This window comes from Lactuca sativa, chromosome 6 (genome assembly GCF_002870075.4).
Source record: "Lactuca sativa cultivar Salinas chromosome 6, Lsat_Salinas_v11, whole genome shotgun sequence".
NCBI classification, from domain to species: domain Eukaryota; kingdom Viridiplantae; phylum Streptophyta; class Magnoliopsida; order Asterales; family Asteraceae; genus Lactuca; species Lactuca sativa.
The window spans coordinates 6,827,730-6,838,930 of NC_056628.2; the positions used below are offsets into that span (position 1 = coordinate 6,827,730).

The 11,201-nt window shown below is 30.3% G+C and overlaps 2 protein-coding genes across 2 annotated transcripts; both read left to right on the forward strand.

Moving 5' to 3' along the window:
- The first annotated feature begins 2,364 nt into the window (after positions 1 to 2,364).
- Positions 2,365 to 5,245, forward strand: LOC111913885 (non-specific lipid transfer protein GPI-anchored 7). The gene is made up of 3 exons (XM_023909598.3): positions 2,365 to 2,751; positions 3,012 to 3,050; positions 5,006 to 5,245. Exons 1-3 carry the CDS (start codon positions 2,439 to 2,441, stop codon positions 5,104 to 5,106), a joined length of 453 nt encoding a protein of 150 aa, XP_023765366.1. The 5' UTR covers positions 2,365 to 2,438; the 3' UTR covers positions 5,107 to 5,245.
- A 2,581-nt stretch (positions 5,246 to 7,826) lies between these two features.
- On the forward strand, positions 7,827 to 10,996 carry LOC111913884 (FAM10 family protein At4g22670). Its single transcript, XM_023909597.3, has 11 exons — positions 7,827 to 8,052; positions 8,154 to 8,202; positions 8,494 to 8,622; positions 8,730 to 8,817; positions 8,890 to 8,970; positions 9,064 to 9,128; positions 9,238 to 9,378; positions 9,456 to 9,572; positions 10,104 to 10,439; positions 10,531 to 10,588; positions 10,699 to 10,996. The coding sequence occupies exons 1-11, from the start codon at positions 7,943 to 7,945 to the stop codon at positions 10,794 to 10,796; spliced, it is 1,272 nt and encodes a 423-aa protein (XP_023765365.1). The 5' UTR covers positions 7,827 to 7,942; the 3' UTR covers positions 10,797 to 10,996.
- Positions 10,997 to 11,201: the final 205 nt, after the last annotated feature.

Consider the following 11,201-nt stretch of genomic DNA (forward strand, 5'->3'; position numbering starts at 1 on the left):
TTGTAGAATCAAATTGCATAATTACAATTAACATTGTTTTTATTAAACTTTGTATGTAGGTATGAAACAACAATAAGTATATTTTTGAAGGAACATTGTTCAAAATAATTTGTATAATCTAAATACATGTTAATTTAGTTCATTTCTATACTTTCCTGTAACATTGGATTTTGTCATGTGACATTCAAAATATGGGTTATTAGAACAAACATTTTAGGTGTTTGACGAAATGTCTCAAAGAATCTGACACAAGTTCTCTACGCTCACCTTACAAACATGTATAAATTTTGTTTTTTTTTCTAGATTTTTAGCATCATGTGTTTTTTATGTTTCCAACTTTGTAGTGTTACATGTTTTTTTGTCTCATCCTCAGGTTTTTCTATCTCTGATTGGGCTTCATTTTTTATATTTATTGTAAACTATCGATTCAATATATGTCACTTTGTTATGACTTTTATCAACGTGATAAGATTCTAATAAATTGTCCATTTCTTGATCTTTTAGAAAAAGATGTTCTAACTGGATTATCATCTACGACCGTGGTGTTCTATTTTGTCTATGAAGCGATCTATGATTTGGCCATGATGGTTTTTACGGATTATGTTTGGACTAATAATTATTCTTGTCATAAAAAAAATACATCCAACAAAAAGTGAAAGATTATTTTTTAAATTAATACCATCATTTAACTTTAAAGGATTTTTTTCAACTTTGATGGCATGTAACAGAGTTTTGGCTGAAATTTTCAATTTTATCAGAATATAACAGGTTATGACTTAAATAATAATATTAGATATTTGGGCAATCAGGTTTTCTTCGGTTCTTAAATTATTTTGCAGAAAGTGGTCTAATTTGGTATTATTGATCTCACAAAAGGCAAGTCTCATGTCTCTTTTAGCATATCCATTGAGTTTAATAGTTTATTGTTCATATTTGTTTTTTAAAAAAAATGTTAAATCTTGTTTTAGTGAATGCAAGTCAGTAGGAAGTAAAGGTGCAAGAAGAGAAAAATATTTAACGCTAAATTTAAAAGATAAACACTTGTAATGCAAAATACATATTATACTTTCCAAATAAGTAACCAAAAACTAACCTCATCCCCAAATAAATTACATATTAACTAACATCAATAAATTATGATTATAGTGTCATGATTTTTAATTATACATTATAGAGAGTCGGTTAATATGTAGTCATTATTTTTATATTTGTATCGGTTTTGAACTACAAAAACTATATTCAAATAATAAAAATGAAATGTAACATATACAGTGGTAATAATGCAAAAATAACCTTCAAATTTGGTTTGATACAAAAAAATAGTCTAAAACTTATTTCTAAAAGCAACAAGAAAAAACAACGAACTTTCAAAAAGAAATGAGAAATTACAACGAACTTTTAAAAACTATCAAGAATGTATAATATAGGATGATAATAATGCTTAAAAACACCGAGTTTGGTCTGATTCGAAAAAGGTAACTTTATATGAAAGTATGATTGCAGTAATACTAAAAGAACCTATATGTTTTTTATCTGATGCAAAAGTGGTCGAAACATACTTCTAAATTGGCAAGAAATAGCAATGAACTTTTAATTCATCTTGAATAACCATTTAATAGTTATATGTGAAAGAATCATTGTCATAAAATAAATCTAAAATATCATCATTTGTTTAAATTGTTTAATTCGTCTCATAATAACAAGTAAGTTGTGTGTCAATTATGTATTTTGACATTTTCAATGAGTAATGGGCAATATCTAAATCGAGCAAGCATAAATGTTTTTATATTTCTTTGTTAGAGTTTTTTTTTATATTTAATATTGTATGTGTGTGTGTGTGTGTGGTGGTGGGTGGGGGGGGGGGGGGGGTTATGTGGTTCATTTCAAATAAACATAAATAAGTTGTTATTTTTTAAAATAAACAATTCTATTTCGAAATATAACCATAAAATAACAATGTTTTTTGAAAGTACTTTGTCAAACGTTGGATTATACTTGCGTAGAGCCGTTTTTACGCATAGTTAAACTATGTGTAGCTGTTTCCGGTATCACAAGTAAAAAAAGATTTGAAGGTACTTTGTGGCGATAAAGGTCGTTCAACTAATAAAACAAAAAATGTTGTCTACAAAGAGGTCCTTCAACGACTATATATATTTACCAACCTCAGTGTATTTTATACACATTTCAATAATATCAATAACCCTGATTTTTTTTATTTATAATTATTCTGCAATATCTATATACATTTATATTTTATTTATGTGTTCTCCGCGTTTAACGCGGATCATAATCTAATTTTTTTACAAAATAAAACTCAAGCTATTGAGCATGAGTACATGACCCTTTATAAATTAAACCATTTGCCTTTTTCAATCGTCAACCAATCGCAATCCTTCTAACTTTTAGAGAGAGTGAGAGAAAAAATCCTCCACACACAGATGGCTTCTTCTTTCTTACTCACGGTGGTGGTTGCGCTCATGGTGATGTCTGTATCCGTGTCGACGGCACAGGCGCAGGCAGAGTGTGCGTCGAAGCTAGTCCCGTGCGCTCAGTACCTCAACGCCACCACAAAGCCGCCCAACACCTGTTGCGATCCGATCAAGGAGGCGGTGGCCACCGATCTACAATGTCTGTGTAACCTCTATGAGAATCCTGCCTTCTTGTCTGGAATCGGAATCAATATTGATCAGGCACTTCGTCTTCCTCAATTGTGTGGAATCCCCTCTGACACTAGCGCCTGTAACACTACTGGTTAGCAATCGTTTTCCTTAATCACTATTTTGCTTTAGCTTTTTAGATCTCACGATACCAAATCAGTATTCAGTACGATGTTTTTCGATCCACCTCTAAAGCCGATAACTCAGTAAAATCAATATCACCATTTGATTATTTCAAACAGATTGTTGATAAAATTATACTACAGAAGAACTCGAATCAATCATCATAAGGCATCGATCGATTGATGATATACTGCTATGTAAGCTAATTTTTTATATGATTAAATGTTGCAGCTCAATCTCCAGCTGGATCCACAACTCAAACTCCACCAGGTACTATTTCATGATCTCCTGACTATGTTTTACCTAATTTTGTTATTATTTCTGATTAATTACTTGGGTAAAATTAGATTTATATCAAGAGAAACAACGATCCTGTTTAATCTATATGAACCTAAATATTAATCATAATTAGTGCAATTAAACTATAACATTTGATACCTTACTAGGTGAGACCCATCTAATACATGAGTTTCTTTAAAAAAAAAAATATAAAATTTTAACAATTTGAAATTTTTTAATTTATAAGAAAAATAAGAAACTTTTGAATTATTAAAATTAATGAGGCTTTAATGTATTGAATACATTACATATATAAACCCTTTCTAATAAATACCTTATATATATATTTACCTTACATATTAAATGTGAAATTTTAATTTAATAAAATGAAAAATACAATAAAATGACAAGTGGAAATAGAAAATTTAAAAATGTTAGAAAATGACATGTGTTCAAACGAAGAAGAAGATGACATGTGGCAAAAAAACCTTCATTTATTAAGAAAGATTCGTCGATTATCGCTCTTCAATTTTGATTTGGTCCGTTTTCTTTGAAAACCAATTCACATCAAATATTGTTTCTTTTTAACTAAAAAAAAAAAAACTTCAAAACAAATTATTTTAGATGAAAAGAAATTCAATTTCCCACCAGATAATGAATTTACAACGAATTCACCAGTGTCATTGCGAAATTGTTATTTATTTTAAAACATAAAAATAAATTTGTGTTATTTTATGACAAATTTTAAATTAAATCTGCAATTTTTTATAACTAAATTATTTATTTATTTAGACATTTATAAGAATATTGGTGGGAATTTAAATGTATAATATAATTGCTTGATCGTGGAACAAGTTAATTATTTTGGAATTGACTCGGTCAATTGACTAAGCGGTGGCCTTCAATGTTGACCAGGAATTGTTTACCATTGAAATATCTAAACCAAAAACATTTTAATAACTTGTGTTTTATAATTATGAATTACACATTTATTTAATATGATCATTAGTTGTGATACCCGTATGTTATACGGGTTGAATAAAATAAAAAAATTTAATATGAGTGTTTAAACAAAAATTTATTTAAATTTAAAATTTAAAATTTAAAATTTAAAATGAAACATATTCAATAATATGAGTTGTAATATTGTAATTTAATTATTATTTTCAAATAAGGCAATTAATAATTAAGGTTTAAATATGATGTGTTAATTAAAAAAAGATAAACAATGAGAAAATGACACATGGAAAAAACATTTATTCAAAAATACCAAAAAATGACATGTGTCTCAGTTAATGAGAAAGTGACATGTGGCAAAATTATTTTTATTTATTAGGGAAGACTAGGTGTGAGACCCATGTATTACATGAGTTTAATTAAAAAAAATAAATATGAAATTTTAACAATTTGAAAAGTTTGAATACATTACATATATAAACCATTTCTAATAAATATTTTACATATATACTACCTTACATATTAAATATGAAATTTTAATTTAATAAAATGAAAAATACAATAAAATGACAAGTGGAAAATAAAAAATTTTAAAATTCTAGAAAATGTCATGTGTCCAAATGAAAGAGAAGATGGCATGTGACAAAAAATCTTCATTTATTATACGAAAGATCGGGCAAAAAGAATTATAGAAAGTTGCATCTTTGATTCTTTATACTATCAATCCATGCAAGTTTAAAACACTATTTTTTATATTTATAAAATACATATTTGGTTTGAACGCAATTTAATTAAAATATTTGATTTGAAAAAATTGAATTACTTTACCACCATACAAACCTAATCGGCAAAAAAAGTTTATTTAATACCCAATATGGAACTTTTTTTTTCTAGCTGTAATAATTTAAATTTTATAGGAAAAATATGTATATGAATTATGAAGTAAAGTAAATTATAGTAGCATCCTTAAAGTTACGTGTATTTTACAGGTAGGACCCCTGGGGCTGGGGGTGGAAACGGTGTAGGTAAAATTGCTTCAAGTGGGGTTATTGGTTTACTATTGATTTCGGCTTGCATGATGTTATTCTAAGTTGGGAGTTGTAGAAATGTCTTCATATATGATTAATTGTTGTGACATCATATGTTATATAATTCTTGGTGTAAAAACCATATATATTTATTTATGGTTCTTATGAGTGTAATTTAATAAATCAAGGCTATTAGTTTCCCATGTGTTTATTTAATTACCTTTTCTTTTCATTCAAAATAAATGGGTTTGTATGTCTTAAATGCATATTTTAGTTAACATCTAACAAAATTTATTTATGATCATATAATCTTGGGTAGGGGTCAGATCAAATCTATTGGATTTCGATGAATCTAATCCAATCCAATCATCTATTGGATGTTGGATTTTATCAATCCATCCAATCCAATGTAGTAAACACAATCCGAATGAACCAAACCAATCCAGTTGGATGTTGGACCGGATTGGTTTTATCCATTGAATATTTTTATTTGCTTTAATTCATTCGTTATTCATTATTCAACCAATTACAATTATGACAACTAAAAATAAACCGTATATAATTACATAAAATAAGACTAACAAAGTAATATTAACTTCAAGTCTCCAACCTATTTTTATATTAAATAATTAATAATTTTATTTGGATGGATAATAATATTGGATATTTATTTGATTAAAATTAGATATCCAATTAGATTGATCACCTTAGTTATCTATTGGATTTTGAGACTGATCCATTAATCTATCCAATCCAATTGGATTTTAAAATTTTGCATACAATCCAATATAATTGTAATTGGATATCCAATCCAATTGGTTAGCTAATAATTGGATTGATTAATTTTTGCACACTCCTAATCTTGGGTAGATTTAATTTGGATCTTTAGATTTTTAGAATTGATAGTTTCTAACATTGTGAAGAGGTTTATGCTATAGAAAATATATGTTTGATATAATCGATTTCAACCGTGTTGTTTTGGAATCTCATACGTAACCTTAAAGTTAATTATTTGTTATTTGGAAGTGTTTGGTGTGTAGCGTTAATAATCTAATAGTGACATGAGTCCACAAGATATGAAGATCATTGTTGGTTGGGACCTGGAGACATTTGAGGCCATGCTTATGGATAGCTTGGACCAAGCTATTCATTGTCTTATTTGTAAACTCGTTTTCAATTTGACATTAATTGTGAAATCATGCAAAACATGTCCAATTTGAATATAACATTATTATATTATATGATTAAACATATTAATCATGAAAACCATGAAAACCACATTCAACATATTAATCATAATCACGAAAACCATGAAATCTTGCAAAAACATGTTCAATTTAAAAAATAACATTATATTATGATTAAACATATTAATCATGAAAACCACATTCAAAAATCATAAAGTTTAAACATTCCAACAAAAATTCAAAATGTCTAAACTCTAAACAAAAGCCACAAGTGATGTACAATCAAGCATTATAAACAACAGAAAAATATAAGTACTAAATCCAAGGCTAAATAAATAAACTAAAACATGTATCTAATCACAAGTCAATCATACATCACTAATCATAAATAACACTAACACGTCTGCTTAAGACAAACATCATATTAATATGTTATGTTGGAAAGTATGATGAGACACACATGACATACTCATATAAAATCACATATATACCCGACTTAGTGCAACTACGAAACCCAACCAAATGCCTCCTACACCTTGTACATACCTATTCTCACCTTAATCAATGTCAATGTTGTAAAACTCGCCGAGTTAGCCGATTACTCATCCGAGTACTCCTTGATTAGCCCCTTACTGAACTAAGTAGTGTTGTAAAATGCAGTCAACTTGGTGATTAATATGTATAATATACTCAATGATTTATTATTTAACACACACATATGATTATTACTATATATATATATATATATATATATATATATATATATATCTTAAATTTTCACTAATTATTCATGAAGCGAGACCATTATGTGTTTTTTAGCTTTTATGTATTCACATGTATCTAATTTTGTTATATATTTCAATCGACTTTATGATTTTAACATATATAATTTCTCTAAAAATATTTCTACATGAATTACTCAATCCGAGTACACCCGGGTACTCGCTACTCGGTAGTCGGCCAAATAGGTACCAAGTAACGAGTTCTACAACCTTGATTAATGCAATTGTGAAACCCCTAAGTTTGATGGACCAATCTCTCGTTTTGCCGCCAATGAATGGTTAGAACGTGGAATGAACGAGGTCTTAGGTTTAAAATTGTACATAGACAAAATTACAAAAATGGTCTCTGTGGTTTGCCAAAAGTAACAAAGTTAGTCCCTGCTAATTTTTTGATACAAATGACCCTTGTGGTTTTCAAAACTTACACAGATGACCCTTTTTACTAACACCGTTAGTATTCAGAGGACATTTTCGTCTTTTCAAGTGTAAAAGAGATTGGATTCGCAACTTTGATTAAACCACATGGACCATTTTTGTAATCCGTCTTAAAATGATAAGAGTGATAGAAAACAAGGGAAGGAGGATTCGAACTTGAGATCTTCTATCCCTCTCATTTTTGAACCAAAACTCTTAGGGCAAGGTTTACCTTTTTTACCTTCTCGATAAACCTTCTACAAAGTTTATATTTTTGAACAAAAACATTATAAGTCAGAAATCAAAAGCAAATAATGAATATTGCGCAATAGTCGAAGGACCTTTTTTACAATATACTTTAAAATAGTTGTAAATGGAAGCTCCTAGAATCATCTTTGTGACTCAAGTCTGAAGTCACCTACAGTCAATCGCCCAGCTAACCAAAACCGCCCCCAAAACTCTACACAAATTGTAAAACCCTTAGTTTCCATTTTTCCGGCAAATCTACAACGGCGATGGACGCCGCTAAACTAGAGCAACTAAAGATATTTATCAGTCGGTGCAAGGCCGATCCCTCCATTCTCAGCGATCCTTCACTCTCCTTCTTCCGCGACTATCTTGAAAGGTAAATGCATTCATACAATATGCGGTTTTGTCGCACGTCCTTTTTGATTGATTATAGATTTATACTAATTCGTATGAAACATGTTTGGTTTTTGATTTCAGCCTCGGAGCTAAACTTCCGTCATCTGCTTACAAGAGTGAATCGCAATCGGTACCTCTTTTTTCCTGATTTATTTACTGTTTACAGTTGTTGATGATGAATATGAATGATCGGAGCATTTTTGGGGTAAAAGCTGTATAATGGAGTAAACGCCGTTGTTAGCAATACTAATCCAAATTAGATGTATGAGTGACCTAATTATTTGTATGCAAATGTATTGATACGCATAAGTCAACTAACTTTCAAGTTCAAAATTGATGTAAATCCATCTGAATCACCAGTTTGACAATGAGAATTTGTATTGATTGGTTATTAAACGATTGAACAACTTTGACCTTGCAGAAACCTTATGTGGTGGAAGAGGAAGAAGATGATTTTGAAGAACCTGAAGAAGAAGAGGATGAGATAATAGAATCCGATATTGAATTTGAAGGTGAGACTGTGGAGCCTGATAATGATCCACCACAAAAGGTATGTCCTTACTTCTGTCATCCATCTTTCTGGTTTGTAATTAGTGATTTTGTATTTTTCTCATAGCTTCCTTTTGTGTCTTTTTGTTTTTTGTTTTTCAATTTTAGATGGGAGATTCTTCAGTAGAGGTTTCTGAAGAAAATCGTGATGCTTCTCAAGAGGCCAAAGCAAAGGGCATGGAAGCAATTTCTGATGGTTTGTTACCCTTTTTCATGTGAAGTTATGCTTGTTACTTTTTAATTGGTGCTAATTGATTGTTGTTAACAGGTAAGCTAGAGGAAGCAATTGAGCACCTCACTGAGGCAATACTGCTCAACCCCACTTCTGCTATTATGTATGCAACAAGAGGTACAACTGAGTTTGAGTTTTGACTAAATTTTTACATATTTGATTATAGTTTCTTGTCTGTGATTTCTTTTAACTTTTTTTCCCTCAATAAAGCTTCTGTTTATATCAAAATGAAGAAACCAAATGCTGCGATTCGAGATGCTGATGCTGCTCTACAGGTAGTTCCTTTTTTCCATATATGTTGACAAGTCAAGTGGTGTCTATTGTTGGTTTATCAATTTCTTTCATATCTCACTTCATTGTAAATTTCTTGATGAATATTTCCAGATAAATCCAGATTCTGCTAAAGGCTATAAATCACGTGGAATTGCACTATCAATGCTCGGTCAATGGGAAAAGGCTGCAAAGGATCTTCATGTAGCTTCAAATATTGATTTTGATGAAGAAATAAGTACCATTCTCAAGAAGGTTAATTGTCAAACATAATTTACTTTTTTTTTCCTAACTGATTTATGCATACTGATTTTATTTTCTGGTAAAATTAGGTTGAACCAAATGCACACAAGATTGTGGAACATCGTAGGAAATATGATAAGCTAAGAAAAGAAAGGGAGGACAGGAAAATAGAACGTGAGAGGCAACGTCGCAGGGCTGAAGCCAAGGTAAATTCTTTCTTTTAATATGATGGAATGGAATCACAAAGGAATGGAATGAACAACATAATGGAATGGAATGAATCATTACATTCCATTGTCGCGTTTGGTTGAAGGAATGGATTGAGTTGTATAAACATGTTGTTTGTTATGTATAGATAGAAAAAACTATGTGAAACTAAATTGATAAATCAACAAAAAAAATGATATTTTGTAAATATGAACTTTAATTAAATAAAAGCATACCGTTAAATAAATTATATATAAGCATATTTTGTTTTGTTTGATATGTTGTATATATTTCAAATGGTTAAAAACAGGCATGTATCATCTAAAAAATTTGTACAAAATAAGTAGATACCATGAAATCTTGAAATAAAATTATATAATAAGAAATATATTTAGTCGTCCGTGTAAAATAAAAACATTTCATGAGGAATGCTTCATTCCATTCCTTTGTTGAAAACAAATAGGATTTTTTTTTCATTCAAACATTCCATTCCCTTTTCTATTACTGATGTCATCACATGTTATGCATAGGCTGCATATGAGAAGGCTAAAAAAGAAGAAAAAGCATCTTCAAGTGAAAGAACCGGAGGAATGCCAGGTGGCTTCCCCGGTGGAATGCCATTCCCAGGTGGCATGCCAGGTGGGTTCCCAGGTGGCATGCCAGGTGGATTCCCTGGTGGCATGCCAGGTGGGTTCCCTGGTGGCATGCCAGGTGGATTCCCTGGTGGTGGAATGCCAGGTGGATTCCCAGGAGGTGGTATGCCAGGTGGGTTCCCTGGTGGCGGTGCAGCAGGAGGTGGAATGCCAGGTGGCGGTGCAGCTGGAGGTGGTATGCCAGGTGGCATTGACTACAGCAAGATCTTAAATGTGAGTCACTTTTAGTTTTACATTTGATGATTACATTTAATTTAAATAAATATATTAAGTAAATATTTGATGTATTGAAATGGGTACACAGGACCCTGAGTTGATGGCAGCATTCAAAGATCCTGAAGTAATGGCTGCTCTGCAAGATGGTATGTGATTTAATTTCAGTTTTGGAAATTTTTGTAAACATTATTGTTATGGAAAGATATAGAAATAAAAGTAATTTATAATCACAATATATTTAATTGTTTGTTTGCAGTGATGAAGAATCCAGCGAATCTTGCAAAGCACCAAGCAAACCCAAAGGTGGCTCCACTCATTGCTAAAATGATGAGCAAATTTGGTGGGGCCAATTAAAAACCTTGTTAGTACCATTTATTTACATTAAAACGAGTGAGTGAGGTTTTTAACTAGAAAGAAAAATGTGCAATTTTTGAGAAGGATACTTTCAAGATTTTCATTTTTACTTAAACAGCAACTGGAATTGGAAATTTTAAACAAAGTATTTGTAATCGGAAGGATTTGGAAGTTGACATGTGTTTGATTTGGAATCTTAATTACTACTATGATTTAGTAATAGTGTTGAGAGAGAGAGATGAAATCTCAATGAGTAAGATGCCAAATGAGTTGGAATGTATAGTGGTTATGGTTTGGTTGTTATCCATGGTAACATATGTTTGTGTCGATATTATTTATCATGGGAAGAATTTTTAGGTTATATTTTTTTTAATACACCATACTATTACTAAATAATAGTAATTA

Excerpts from the sequence above, each read along its gene's own strand:
- LOC111913885 (XM_023909598.3), top strand. The coding sequence starts at position 2,439 with ATGGCTTCTTCTTTCTTACTCACGGTGGTGGTTGCGCTCATGGTGATG. Across the intron at positions 2,752-3,011 it reads TAGCGCCTGTAACACTACTG|CTCAATCTCCAGCTGGATCC; the intron begins GTTAGCAATCGT and ends TAAATGTTGCAG. Across the intron at positions 3,051-5,005 it reads CACAACTCAAACTCCACCAG|GTAGGACCCCTGGGGCTGGG; the intron begins GTACTATTTCAT and ends TGTATTTTACAG.
- LOC111913884 (XM_023909597.3), top strand. The coding sequence starts at position 7,943 with ATGGACGCCGCTAAACTAGAGCAACTAAAGATATTTATCAGTCGGTGC. Across the intron at positions 9,573-10,103 it reads GTCGCAGGGCTGAAGCCAAG|GCTGCATATGAGAAGGCTAA; the intron begins GTAAATTCTTTC and ends TGTTATGCATAG. Across the intron at positions 10,589-10,698 it reads AATGGCTGCTCTGCAAGATG|TGATGAAGAATCCAGCGAAT; the intron begins GTATGTGATTTA and ends GTTTGTTTGCAG.